Source organism: Austrofundulus limnaeus, unplaced genomic scaffold (genome assembly GCF_001266775.1).
Source record: "Austrofundulus limnaeus strain Quisiro unplaced genomic scaffold, Austrofundulus_limnaeus-1.0 Scaffold724, whole genome shotgun sequence".
Taxonomy (NCBI): domain Eukaryota; kingdom Metazoa; phylum Chordata; class Actinopteri; order Cyprinodontiformes; family Rivulidae; genus Austrofundulus; species Austrofundulus limnaeus.
Genome location: NW_013953126.1, coordinates 186,351 through 200,590, shown reverse-complemented (window position 1 = coordinate 200,590; position 14,240 = coordinate 186,351). Strand labels below are relative to the sequence as shown.

General features: G+C 49.0%; 2 protein-coding genes across 2 annotated transcripts in view; both read left to right on the top strand.

Annotated features, from left to right (window-relative positions):
* The window catches only part of nwd1 (NACHT and WD repeat domain containing 1), a 13,964-nt gene extending 3,627 nt beyond the window's left edge, over positions 1-10,337 (top strand). Inside the window, exons 5-19 of the mRNA XM_014028177.1 lie at positions 487-1,768; positions 1,938-2,141; positions 2,603-2,756; positions 2,963-3,080; positions 3,699-3,863; positions 3,946-4,143; positions 5,090-5,212; positions 5,293-5,492; positions 6,253-6,510; positions 6,626-6,716; positions 6,792-6,940; positions 7,022-7,295; positions 9,106-9,659; positions 9,733-9,838; positions 9,905-10,337. Of these exons, the coding sequence (XP_013883631.1) occupies positions 487-1,768; positions 1,938-2,141; positions 2,603-2,756; positions 2,963-3,080; positions 3,699-3,863; positions 3,946-4,143; positions 5,090-5,212; positions 5,293-5,492; positions 6,253-6,510; positions 6,626-6,716; positions 6,792-6,940; positions 7,022-7,295; positions 9,106-9,659; positions 9,733-9,838; positions 9,905-10,215 (4,187 nt within the window). The 3' untranslated portion in view covers positions 10,216-10,337. The remainder of the gene's footprint in view (positions 1-486; positions 1,769-1,937; positions 2,142-2,602; positions 2,757-2,962; positions 3,081-3,698; positions 3,864-3,945; positions 4,144-5,089; positions 5,213-5,292; positions 5,493-6,252; positions 6,511-6,625; positions 6,717-6,791; positions 6,941-7,021; positions 7,296-9,105; positions 9,660-9,732; positions 9,839-9,904) is intronic.
* A 1,905-nt stretch (positions 10,338-12,242) lies between these two features.
* The window catches only part of pdzk1ip1 (PDZK1 interacting protein 1), a gene marked incomplete in the record, with an annotated part of 10,034 nt that continues 8,036 nt past the window's right edge, over positions 12,243-14,240 (top strand). Inside the window, 1 exon segment of the mRNA XM_014028176.1 lies at positions 12,243-12,349. Within this exon segment, the coding sequence (XP_013883630.1) occupies positions 12,283-12,349 (67 nt within the window).

Genomic DNA, 14,240 nt, shown 5'->3' with positions numbered 1-14,240 from the left:
CATTTTGTCCTCTAGTCTCTCAGAACCAACATGTCATTTTGTCCTCTAGTCTCTCAGAACCAACATGTCTTTTTGTCCTCTAGTCTCTCAGAACCAACATGTCTTTTTGTCCTCTAGTCTCTCAGAACCAACATGTCTTTTTGTCCTCTAGTCTCTCAGAGCTAACATGTCTAGTCCTCTGTCTCTCAGAACCAACATGTCTTCTTGTCCTCTAGTCTCTCAGAACCTACATGTCTTTTTGTCCTCTAGTCTCTCAGAACCAACATGTCTTCTTGTCCTCTAGTCTCTCAGAACCAACATGTCTTCTTGTCCTCTAGTCTCTCAGAACCTACATGTCTTTTTGTCCTCTAGTCTCTCAGAACCAACATGTCTTCTTGTCCTCTAGTCTCTCAGAACCAACATGTCTTCTTGTCCTCTAGTCTCTCAGAGCGTACATGTCTTTTTGTCCTCTGTCTCTCAGAACCAACATGTCTTCTTGTCCCTCAGTCACAGAGAAGGAGTTTGAGGACGGTTTGTGGACGGGGGACTGCGAGTCGCCTCTACTCTTCATCCGAGAGAGTCCCCGGCAGAAGATTAGGGATGGACCCAAACGTCTCACCAGGTTAATGGACACGACGTTTGATGGTCTTCTGGACGCTGAGGCCCAGGAGCTTCTGTCCAAGCTGAAGACCCGGGTCTCTGAGGGGTCTCGGGTCCTGAGCCTGCACTGTGTGGACCTGAGCAGAGGGAACGTGGACCCGAAGCGGCGGGAGCACGCTCAGTACCTGGACAGACTCTGTCAGCAGTTTGTCTCACAGATCAAAGAGCAGATCCAGGCTGTGATTGGTCCATTGGAGGGGAAGAGGAAGATCAGAGGAAGAGGTGAGGAAGAGGAGGAGCAGGTGGTTGAAGAGGCGAGGCAGCACGCCATCATGAGCGCCCACCGGAGTCGAGGGTTCCACGGCAGAGAGGGACTCCTGGGTAGGATCTGCCTGGCCATGTGGGAGTCCACCGCAGGCCGCCACGGTCCGGTGGTGGTCCACGGCGCCGCGGGGATGGGAAAGACCGCCCTGCTCTGTAAACTGGTGCAGGAGATGCAGGGGGTCCTGGAGTCCAGGGCAGTGCCGGTGATCAGGCTGCTGGCGGCTCGTCATCCTCAGAGACCAGACATTGACGATGTCCTTCGCAGCGTCTGCCTGCAGATCTGTCTGGCACGTGGTCTGGCTCCGCCCCCTTCTCTGATGGATCACCTGGAGCTGCTGCGGTTCTTCAGGAACCTGCTGGAGGACGTCTCTGGGCAGGACACCACTCTGCTCATCGTCCTGGACTCTCTGGACCAGCTCTCAGACCGACATCAGGCCCACAGTCTGCGCTGGCTGCCGGCCGACGTCCCCCCCAAYGTCCACCTGCTGGTATCCATGGAGACCAGCAGCGAGGCGTTGGCCAACATGAGGCTGAAGCTGGGCTCCATGCAGGGCTGCTTCGAGGTGGACCGTTTKTCCCGTCAGGAAGGTGAGGACATCATGGCGTCGTACCTGCAAGCRTCTCAGAGGACTTTAACCTCCGAGCAGAAAGAGGCCGTGCTGCAGAGCTTCCTGTCCACCGGAAGTCCCGCCCACCTGAAACTCATCCTGTCTGTCGCCAAACGCTGGAGCTCCTTCACCCCGCCCACCCAGCTGCTGCTGGGCGCCAGCGCACAGGAAGTGACATCGCAGCTCCTGCTGAGGCTGGAGGCTAAACATGGGAGGGAGCTGGTGGGCGGAGCTCTGGGTTACATMGCTTTAGCCAGGTGAGAAGTGTTTCGATTTATTCTTCTGTAAAAACTGCAGGAAGAACTTTATTTAAACAACAAACTTCCAGGATTTATTTGATCMGTTTTTGTTGTTTTGATGTTTTTTTTGTTCAAATGTTTTTATTAGAAACAGTAAAAAGTTTAAATTCTGCTGGTGATGCCACAGGGAAGGCCTGCTGGAGGTGGAGCTACGTGATGTCCTGTCCCTGGATGATGATGTCATCAGCGAGGTSTACAGATACTCCCTCCCTCCAATCCCCTCCCTGATACGGCTGCCCCCCATCCTGTGGGCCCGGCTCAGACGGGACCTCCAGGACCAGCTGGAGGAACGCTGGACTTATGGAGTCGCTACCCTCACCTTCAGCAGCCGGTAACCAGTCAGATGATCAGATAATCAATCAACCAATCAGATGATCAGATAATCAATCAACCAATCAGATGATCAGATAATCAATCAACCAATCAGATGATCAGATAAACATAAATAATCAACATCTTACCTGCTGCAGATAGCTCTTTAATTTTGAAACAAATGATGAGCTAATGACCAGTGTGTGTGTGGAAAAAGTAATCAAAAATCTTAATATCTCACTGAATTTCAAAATAAAGGTTCAGTAAATGCTGAAGGCTCTAAGAAGAGAACGCGGGGAAGAGTCTATCTGGAGCACGAGGACGAGCTGAGCCTGGCTCGTCCCACACCTTGATTAAGTTAAAGACCTTTGGTTCTGATCTGATCCGGTTCTGTTCTTTGGACCTGAACACATTTAGGTTCTAGTTTACTGATCAGAACACGAATATAAAAAAAAGATTGTATTTCTGGAATGTATTCAGGATCTTCTCTGAGGCAGTCTCCACCCACTACCTGACCTCAGAGCGCCGGGGGCGGAGTCACAGGATCCTGGCTGAGTACTTCTCAGGTCGGTGGTCTGGGAAACTGAAGCCAGCATCTCTACCAGGTCTGACTCTGCTGCTGTCTGACAGAAAGGTACCAATGACCTGATGAAGAACATCATCATCATCATCGGTTTGATTATGTGATCAGCGGATCTAAAAGTCCTGGTTRGGGTCCCACAGATGGTCACCGGCTGGTCTTTGGTTCCACCAGAACCGTTAAATAGTTTAACAGATTTTATGTAAAGAAGCTTCAGGTGAACCTGATCAGAAACTCTGATTGGTCCTCTGCTGCTACAGGCCCCGCCCCAGCCGTTGTGGCTTGCTCCCGGATTGGCTAACATCAGGAAGCTCCAGGAGCTGACCTATCACCTGCTGCATGCCGGCCTGTGGGAGGAGCTACGACAGGAAGTTATAGGTAACAGAAACAGGAAATCATGGACTCAAAAGAAGTGTCTCAATTCAGGTGTTGCAGACCATGTAGACCATGGCCCACATAGACCGCAGACCATGTAGACCATGGACCATGTAGTCCAAGGCACATGTAGACCACGGCTCACAAAGACCGCAGACAATCTAGACCGTGGACCATGTAGACCATGGCTCACAAAGACCATGGCCCATGTAGACCATGGACTACGTGGTCCAAGGCCCATGTACACCACGGCTCACAAAGACCACAGCCCATGTAGACCATGGCCCACAAAGACCGCAGACAATGTAGACTGTGGACCATGTAGACCATGGACCATGTAGTCCACGGCCCATGTAGACCATGGATCACATAGTCCACAGCCCACATAGACCATGGCCCATGTAGACCGCAGACCATGGACTACATAGTCCTCGACCCACATAGACCACAGCTCACAAAGACCACGGTCCATGTAGACCATGGGCTACATAGTCCATGGCCCAAGAGACCTTCAGAAACCAAAGAAACCCCCATAGACCTTCAGAAACCCTCAGAGATCACAGCTCACATGATTCTGTTCTCTGTGGTTTCAGCTGACCCAGTGGTTCTGGTTCCCCACAGGCAATGCTGAGTGGTTGTACTGTCAGGCCCAGGTCCTTGGGGTTTCCAGTGTGATCTACGATCTGGACCGGTGTTCCAAGTACATGGACTGCTTTGAAACTGGACTGATCCAGGACACTCTGGTTCTGATGAAGCCCAGCCTGGACTTCCTGCATGGTCACATGGGTCAGTGTGAGCCATCTCTAAGGTTTGGTTCTGTTTGGACCTGGACTTGGAGTCCTAATGTGTTTTTTCTTTATGGTGTTAGACGAGTCTGTGTTTTACTCGGAGCTGCTGGCCCGCCTGTCCTCTCTGTCCTCCTCCTGTCCCGCTGTCATTCGTCAGCTGTGCAGCCAGTGTGAGAACCAGCTCCAGACCAGTCCAGAACCGGTTCTGATCCCAAAGAACAGCTTCCTGCAGCAGCCAGGGGGSGCCCTACAGCACACGCTGTCTGCTCCGCATGGAGGTCAGAAACTAACTTGTTCAAATACTTCAAGTGAAACAGATTCCGGGATCCCCCATAGGCCTTCAGAAACTCCCATAGACATTCAGAAACCTTCAGAGACCATCAGAAACCCCAGAGACCCTCAGAAACCCCCAGAGACCATCAGAAAMCCCCAGAGACCATCRGAAACCCCCAGAGACTTTCAGAAACCCCCAGAGACCTTCGGAAACTCTCAAAGACCTTCAGATACCAAAGAAACCCGCATACACTTTTAGAAACCCCCATAGACTTCCAAAAACCTTCAGAGACCTTCAGAAACCTTCAGAGACCTTTGGAAATTCCATAGACCTTCAGAAACCCCCAGAGACCTTCAGAAACCCCCAGAGATCTTCAGAAGCCCCCAGAGACCTCCAGAAGCCCCCAGAGATCTTCAGAAGCCCCCAGAGACCCCCAGAAACCCACAGGGACATTCAGAAACCAAAGAAACCCCCCATAGACCTTTAGAATCCCCCATAGACCTTCAGAAACCCTCATAGACCTTCAGAGACCTTCAGAGACCTCCAGAAACCCCCAGAGACTTTCAGAAACCCTCAGAGACTTTCAGAAACACTCAGAGACCTTCAGAAACCCCTGAGACCCTCAGAAACCCTCAGAGACTTTCAGAAACCCACGGAGACCTTCAGAAACTCGCAGAGACCTTCAGAAACCCACAGAGACCTTCAGAAACTCTCAGAGACCTTCAGAAACCCTCAGAAACCTTCAGAAACCCACAGAGACCTCCAGAAACCCATAGAGAGCTTCAGAAACCCTCAGAGACCTTCAGAAACCCTCAGAGACTTTCAGAAACACACAAAGACCTTCAGGCATCAAAGAAACCTCCAAAGTTCTTTAGAAACCCTCAAAGACCAGATGAGGATCAGTTTTTCAGTACAAACCTGAGGATTTTCTGACCCTGGTTGTGTCTCAGGTCTGGTTTGTGTGGATGTCAGCGCTGTAGTCCAGCTGCTGGTTTCAGGTTCTGATGATGGCGTGGTGGCGGTCTGGAGCCTCGTGGACCATCAGCTCCTGCACACTCTGCTGGGACATACAGGTGAGTCCAACAGAAGCCAGATGTTTAAAACAGTTCTGAGCTCGGTCCTGTTTAATGAAAGCTTTTTAATGTTTCTGCAGCTTTGATTTTCTCTGTGAAGATCAATGAAAGCTCCTCCCACTGCCTCTCATTGGCTGCTGATGGCTCTCTGAGGAGGTGGAGCCTAACAAGTGGCCAACAGTTGCTCTGCGTCCTGGAGGCAGTGTCTATTAACTCAGCCCCCTCAGCTGTTCACCTGATTGAGTCAGAGCAGGTGATGGTGGTTCACACTTGGACACAGGTAGGTAGAGGGCGGAGTCTACTACAGTCTGTTTATCCTCAGGTGTGTTTCAGGGGGTGTGGTTTCTTCTCAGGTGTATTTTAGGGGTGTGGCTTCACCTCAGGTGTGTATTGGGGGTGTGGTTTCTCCTCAGGTGTGTTTCAGGGGGTGTGGTTTCACCTCAGGTGTGTTTCAAGGGGTGTGGTTTCTCTTCAGGTGTATTTTAGAGTATGTTGTTTCTCCTCAGGTGCGTTTCAGGGGATGTGGTTTCTTCTCAGGTGTATTTTAGGGGTGTGGTTTAACCTCAGGTGTGTTTTAGGGGGTCTGGTTTCTTCTCAGGTGTATTTTAGGGGTGTGGTATAACCTCAGGTGTGTTTTAGGGGGTGTGGTTTCTCCTCAGGTGTATTTTATGGTATGTGATTTCTCCTCAGGTGTTTCAGGGGGTGTGGTTTCTCCCCAGGTGTACTTTAGGGGTGTGGTTTCACCTCAGGTGTGTTTCAGGGGGGTGGTTTCTCCTCAGGTGTGTTTCAGGGGGTGTGGTCTCTCCTCAGGTGTACTTTAGGGTGTGGTTTCACCTCAGGTGTGTTTTAGAGGTGTGGTTTCTCAGGTGTGTTTCAGGGGGGTGTGGTTTCTCCCCAGGTGTATTTCAGGGGGTGTGGTTTCACCTCAGGTGTGTTTCAGGGGGTGTGGTTTTTTTCTCAGGTGTATTTTTGGTGTGTGATTTCTCAGGTATTTTTTAGGAGGTGTGGTCTCTAATCTTCAAGGCGTGGTTGTGTTTCAGGTGAAGGTTTGGAGTCTGGATGGGACTGAGATCCCAGACAGCGGTGAGGAGTCCTCAGTGGTCCTGGGAGTTCTGGGGGACTCTGTGGTGTCCCTTTGGGACTCTGTTCAAGTCAGAATCTGTGACCTGGTGAACAGAAACCAAAGTGTGGAGATTCAGCTGGAGGAACCGGCAAAGAATCTGAGTCCACTGAGCTCTGTGACATTACCCAAACATGACAAAGTGTTGGTGGTGTCAGAGGAGGGGTTCATCCACCAGGTCAGGTTTTACCCATCCATCCATCCATCCATCCATCCATCCATCCATCCATTGTATTAAGTCTCTGCACATTTACAGTAGACTGAAGAAGATGTTTCTTGTTGTTGTCTACCAGATCTCCAGGTCAGGTAAACAAACGATGGCAGTGTTTCCTTTGTGTCCATCTTTGTTTTCTGTTACTGAAGATGAAACCGTCCTGCTGGCAGGTTTGAACTTTTGAACTTGGTCTCAGAAGAAAACGTGTTGTTTCCAGAGATCTGAGATGTTCGTGTGGTCCTCAGGCAGCGAGCGGACTCTGAGCCTATTCCACATCAACACGGATTCTGTGGACGGGTTCCTTGACCTGCAGCATGAGGACGTGGTTCTGTCTGCCTGTGTGTCTTCAGACGGTAAACGTCTGGTCTCTGGAGCAGCAGACCAGCTGGTCCGGGTGAGACTCAGACCCTGAACCTTGTCCAACATGAAGCAGACCTTGTGTTTCTGAAAGCTGACGTCTGTTTGTCCTCAGCAGATCTGGTCCCTGACCACCGGAGCCCTGCTGGACTCCCTGTGTGGGTGCAACGCTCCAGTGACCTCGGTCTTCTTCTACCAGCAGCTGGTGATCTCAGCCTCGACTGCTGAGGCTTCCATCCAGCTGTGGAACCTGGACTACGACACCAGCCACAAACCCACRGCCCGCATCCCAGCTGGCTCCGCCCACACCGCCATCACCAGAGACGGAGATCAAGTCTTCTACGTCCAGCAGCAGAGCCAGAGGGAGGTCCTCAGCTGGAGCAGCACCACGGGTCAGAGAGGGTTCTAACTAATCCTTCCTCAGGTTCTGAAGGTTCTAAACAATCCTTCCTCAGTTTCTGAGGGTTCTAAACAATCCTTCCTCAGGTTCTGAAGGTTCTAACCAATCCTTCCTCGGGTTCTGAAGGTTCTAACCAATCCTTCCTCAGGTACTGAAGGTTATAGCCAATCCTTCCTCAGGTTCTGAGGGTTCTAACCAATCCTTCCTCAGGTTCTGAGGGTTATAACCAATCCTTCCTCAGGTTCTGAGGGTTATAACCAATCCTTCCTCAGGTTCTGAGGGTTATAACCAATCCTTCCTCAGGTTCTGAGGGTTATAACCAATCCTTCCTCAGGTTCTGAGGGTTATAACCAATCCTTCCTCAAGTTCTGAGGGTTCTAAACAATCCTTAGGTTCTGAGGGTTATAACCAATCCTTCCTCAAGTTCTGAGGGTTCTAAACAATCCTTCCTCAGGTTCTGAAGGTTCTAACCAATCCTTCCTCGGGTTCTGAAGATTCTAACCAATCCTTCCTCAGTTTCTGAGGGTTCTAAACAATCCTTCCTCAGGTTCTGAAGGTTCTAAACAATTCCTCGGGTTCTGAAGGTTCTAACCAATCCTTCCTCAGGTTCTGAATGTTCTAACAAATCCTTCCTCAGGTCCTGAGGGTTCTAACCAATCCTTCCTCAAGTTCTGAAGGTTCTAACATATCCCTCCTCAGGTTCTGAGGGTTCTAACCAATCCTTCCTCAGGTTCTGAGGGTTATAACCAATCCTTCCTCAAGTACGGAAGGTTCTAACAAATCCTTCCTCAGGTTCTGAGGGTTCTAACCAATCCTTCCTCAGGTTCTGAAGGTTCTAACAAATCATTCCTCAGGTTCTGAGGGTTCTAACCAATCCTTCCTCATGTACTGAAGGTTCTAACAAATCCTTCCTCAGTTTCTGAAGGTTCTAACAAATCATTCCTCAGGTTCTGAGGGTTCTAACAAATCCTTCCTCAGTTTCTGTGGGTTCTAACCAGTCCTTCCTCAGGTGCTGAAGGCTCTAACAAATCCTTCCTCAGGTTCTGAGAGTTCTAACCAATCCTTCTTCAGGTTCTGAAGGTTCTAACAAATCCTTCCTCGGGTTCTGAAGGTTCTAACCAATCCTTCCACAGGTTCTGAAGGTTCTAAAAAATCCTTCCTCAGGTTCTGAAGGTTCTAGCCAATCCTTCCACAGGTTCTGAAGTTTCTAACAAATCCTTCCTCAGGTTCTGAAGGTTCTAACCAATCCTTCCTCAGGTTCTGAGGGTTCTAACAAATCCTTCCACAGGTTCCGAGGGTCTGATCGGTCCCGATCCAGTCTGGATCATCAGTTCTGGTTCTGAAGTTCTGATCGGTTCTGATCCAGTCTAGATATCAGTTCTGGTTCTGGAGGTCTTTCAGGTCTTTCTTTGAACTCTGTGCTCTTACCAAGAGAGACAGAAATCCACGGGCCGGAACCAGAACTTTAACTCCATAGCAGATTTTAACCAGATGTTTGATGTTCTGAAAGATCTGAGACCTGATGACAGACTTATAAACTGTTCCACATACAAGGTTCTGTTGGGTCCTGTTGGTCTCTCTTTGGTTCTTTATGGTTCTGGTTGGTTCTGTTGGGCTCTGTTGGGTTCTCTATGGTTCTGTTGGGTTCAGTTAGGTTCTCTATGGTTCTGTTGGGTTCTCTATGGTTCTCTATGGTTCTGTTGGGTTCTCTATGGTTCTGTTGTGTTCTCTATGGTTCTGTTTGGTTCTCTATGGTTCTGGTTGGTTCTGTTCCCGACTGAACCCTGACCTGTCCTCTGCAGGTTCTGTGTCGGACCGTTTGGCGGTCTCAGCGGAGGTCTCCTGCCTGGAATTGGCACAGCACAAACGTCTGCTGCTCTGTGGTCTGACCAGCGGGACCGTCCTCATCTACCCCCTGAACCTCCCCCAAGAGACCCTGTGCATCCCGCCCCCCGAGAGCCGGTCCCGGGTCCTGTGCCTGGCGGTCAGCTCTGAGGAGAGGCACCTGGCGGTGGCCTACGAGGACTCGGTGTGTCTGTTCGAGATGACCACCAGAGACAGCTTCCCCACGGTGGAGGGACCCCTGAGGAGGACCGCGCTGTCTCTCCTCCATGCCCCCCTGTCCTCCATGGCCCTGCTGCCAGACCGCCGGCTCCTGTACGGGACCGTCTGCGGGGCGGTGCAGCTGCAGGACTTGGTCAGCGGGGAGGGGTCTGAGCTGCAGCCTCACTGCAGCAGAGTCTCCTGCGTGACAGCCAGCAACTGGGGGGCTCACGCCCTGGTGGGGTCTGAGGACGCCGTGCAGAGAGTGTGGTCCCTGAACCCACTGGTCCTGGMCCACACCATGGAGTACAAGGTCAGAGGTCTGGGTCAGGGTCTGGGTCTGGATCAGGGTTCTGTAACTCACGGTGTTTTAACTCTTGGCTCAGTGTCTGTTCTTCGAGGGGGTCCTCTGCGCTGCCTTCTCCGACAGCGACCAGTTCGTCTTCACCGGATCTTTAGACAGGACCATCAGAGTCTGGGACGTGGACTCCGGTAAGACCGTTCTGTTTGTGGTCCTAACCCAAGTCTGTGTGGTTCTGTAAGTTCTGGTCTCTTCAGGGAAGCTGCTGTTCGTTCAGTTCGTCTACTCTCCGGTGGTCCGGATGCTGCCCTTCAGGAATGGTTTTGTGGGTCTGTCCCGGCTGGGTTCTGTCATCAGGGAGACCTTCCGCTGTCCGAACCACATCAGTCCGGACTACAACCCTCTGAGAAACGTCAAGGCCCAGTACCGGGTCACCTCCAGGGCCAAGGACCGGGACGGACAGCAGACCTGCGTGTCGGACCTGCGGGACTTCAACCCGGCCCAGTTCAACCTGAACCTGATGAGTCCATTCAGAACCAAGTCGTCCTCCTCGTGTGTTCTGCTGTAGAACATCAGAACCCTGTCAAATAAAAACCTTTATTATATTTTAAGCTTTACAGAAAGTTACCAAAAAGATTTAGAATAAAATCAGTCTGAAATTTATTGTTGACTAATAAAATCTGTTAATAAAAAAATAAATAAACTCTGGACTTGTTTTTGTTCTGATCAAACAGAATCACTTAACTCAGAAATAAAAAAACTAATCCTTTTAATTTTAATTTCTCCTCCGTTGAATCATCATCTTATCGTGGTGGAGTTTGTGCACCTGAAGGATCCTAGGAGTCAAGGACCATTTCAGTTGTCCCTGGTAGGGTCTCCCATGGCAGACTGGTCCCAGGTGACAGACCAGACAATGTAGGAATCAACAGACTCTTWTGGACACAAAAGGAACTCGGTGTCCTTTGCCCAGATGTGGGTTAATATTGGCCCCACCCTAAATCCAAGCCTGGGGGAGGGACTAAGCAACTGGTGTCCAGTTCTCTACCCATGGGACCTGGCCAGGCTCAGCCTTAATGAGTTTCACGGGTTTGCCTTCCTGTGGGCCCACCACCTGCAGGAGGGGCAGTACGAGTCAGGTGCATGATGTCATGGGCAGTGGCCAAAGATGGCAATTAGGGGTCKCTGCAGTACATGTTGTCCTGTGGGYGGAGACGGCCCTACTCRTGATTGGCGCAGGTCTTGATGTGGGTGCAGACGGCCCTACTCATGATTGGCGCAGGTCTTGATGTGGGTGCAGACGGCCCTACTCATGATTGGCGCAGGTCTTGATGTGGGTGCAGACGGCCCTACTCATGATTGGCGCAGGTCTTGATGTGGGTGGAGACGGCCCTACTTGTGATTGGTCGAATTGACGGTGGGGTTTGAGGAGGCTGGAGGCAGCAGGGAGTATCTTGGTCGAGTCAGGCAGGAAGCAACATGTTTTTTAAGATTAATTTTAGTCATAACTTGAGAAAGGAAAATTCTAGCTGCAGGCAGTTTGAACGTTGTCCGTGTGGAGGGATGTGTAACAACATGGCTCGGTTAAAACATCTCTAACCAGCCTGTAAAAAGATGATTTTTATCGGTCTTTTTACAGGCTGGTTAGGGATGTTTTAACCCAGGGATGTCAAACTCCTGTCCTCGAGGGCCGCTATCCTGCATGTTTTAGAGGTTTTCTTGCACCAACACACCAGATTTTGATCGCTGGGTRATTAACAGGCTTCTGCCCAATTTGAAGAGTTAATTCAATCACTGAATCAGGTGTGTTGGAGCTGGAAAACCTCTAAAACATGCAGGATAGCGGCCCTCGAGGACTGGAGTTTGACACCCCTGATGTAAGGTGTCATGCTGAAGGTAAGAACCAGAGGAAGTTGTCCGACACCCTGGTTTTAAGTAAAACAGCCCCCGGTAGCATCTGGAAATGTCTGAAAACCTTTAAATGGTCAGTGGTCTGAAATTATATAACTCTTTATCAAGTCCAGTCGGACCCCAAAATAGTTCCAGGTTTTCACCCAGTCACACATTCAAACTGATGGTGCTAAGCTACACTGTAGCCTCAGCAGCCCGGGGGCACACTGACAGAGGTGAGGCTGCCATGCACCATGGTTCTGCCCAGAGGTGGAATAAAGATTTACCTCAGAACTTTCAGAACCTCCTGTAGGACACAGTCGCCCCACAATGTGTTCTGATCCAGTCAGACGTACTGGAGGAGCAAAACCTCAGGTCTTTACCCCAACAGAACTGGACCTGACTTCCTGCTCTGACCATATTTGGTCTGCTTCCTATTAAAGCAGCTGAAGCTCAATCTGTCTTCAGTTTCAGAACCAGCTGGATCAGAACCAGATGAAAGTGGATGTTTCTGTAAATCTGATGACTCAGGCAGAAGATCTGGTTCTGGTTWCCATGACAACGGAGCATGAGGCAGGTCTGGACCCTGATCGGGTCGGTGGTTTTCTGCAGAACAGGAGCCACTGAGGGAGTAGCTGTTCMGTTACTGATTAACAGAACCAAGCCGCGGGTCCACCAGGATCACTTGAGACTCTCAGACCGAGCCGAGCCTCTTCACTCCAGCTGCGTCCCAGGACCCGAGTCCAAGATGGAGAACCGGTCCGTCCTGATACTCTGTCTGCTGCTGCTTATTGGAGCCGTGATGGGCCAGTCAGGTATGTTCTGATCCGGTCCACCTGTAGAACCACAGCTATGATCCGGTCCACCTGTAGAACCACAGGTCTGATCTGGTCCACCTGTAGAAACACAGCTCTGATCCGGTCCACCTGTGGAACCACAGGTCTGATCCGGTCCACCTGTAGAACCACAGGTCTGATCCGGTCCACCTGTAGAACCACAGGTCTGATCCGGTCCACCTGTAGAACCACAGCTCTGATCCGGTCCACCTGTGGAACCATTACAGTGGACCTAGGTTTGGACCTGTGTTTGTTCCTGTGGATTTTCTCCAGGATCAGGTCTAGGTTCAGGTCTGGGATCAGGTCCAGGATCAGGGGTTTACTTAAACTGAATAAAACCCTCAGTTTCTGTTTTCCAGTGGTTCTGATGGGTCCAGGAAGCAGCTTTACTTCCTGTTCTGGTTGTAAAATGGGTCAGTTATCTCCTGGAGGCTCTGAGGTCCATTAAAGGACCAGTTCTGCTGTTTCTATGAGGCTCCGCCCACCTTCAGCTCACACACACAGGATCTGTGGGAGGCGGTCTTGATGGGATGCTAGCAGGAAGCAAAGCATGCTGGGAAACGTGGGTCTGAGTGAATCAGAAATGAGTTGCTGTGTTTTTCAGGAGGGGGCGTGGCCTGATGGTAAAAGCTTTATAATCAGATTTTATTACCTGCTCAGTTCTGATCTTATCACAGCTGAAATAAATTTACTGTCTTTAGGTTTTTTTATTTTCTGTCTGATGAACGTCTTTTGTATGTAAATGATCTGGTAAATGTGTCGGGGTTGTTTAGATGTGTTTTGTTTGCAGATGATACAGTGATTTATTATTTAAAAGTAATGGTGATACAAAAGCAACGTGGGGAGTCATGAACAGTGTCTTAAAAAAGCACAAAGTACCATCGGGGATATCACAACACTTTGTGAAAGATAATAAGGAACTTTATGATCAAAACGAAATAGCTAAAGAATTTAATCATTGTTAATGTTGGTCCAAGTCTTGCTGCTCAAATATCAAAAGCTGATGATGACGTGACTGAAATAATACTGTATATGATTGTGCAAACAGCATCTTTGTTGGTGAAATTTATGAAGAAGAGATAATGAGTACTGTAAAAAATAATGTTGGATAAGAGGTCAAGAGATTGGTGAACATAGATATGATGTTTGTTAAGGAAACAATGTGTTATGTTATTAAACCCTTTACATATATACTGTATGTAATTTATCATTTTCAACAGGAACATTTCCAAACTACATGAAAATAGCCAAGGTAATTCCTATTTATAAAAATGGTGAGAAATGTATGTTTAGTAATTTCAGACCGATGTCTTTATTATCACAATTCTCAAAAATCTTAAAGAAGCTATTTGTGATCAGATTAGATCARTACATCATTAAAAATAACATCTGGTTTTAGAGCCAATAACTCTACTTCAATGGCTCTTATGGAACCRACAGAATATACAGTATAACAGAGGCTATTGATCAAAAACAATATTGCACCAGTATTTTTTGTACATTTAAAGAAAGCATTCGACACGATTGAACACAGCATTCTCCTTGGAAAACTAAATTAATATGGTATTAGAGGACCAGCATTACAATGGATATCTAGTTATTTGGAAAATAGGAAACAGTTTGTACAAGTACATGATTTTAAGATCTGAACTGTATGAAATCACATGCGGAGTTCCTCAGGGTTCTGTACTTGGATCAAAGAAGTTTATCCTATATGTGAATGACTTGGTCAATGTGTCAGGATTATTTAAATGCATTTTGTTCACTGATGATACCACTTTTTTTGTTTGGGTAAAGATCTAGAACGAATGTTAGAGAAAATGCAAACAGAATTTGTGAAAATGCAAAACTGGTTTAAACTCAATAATTT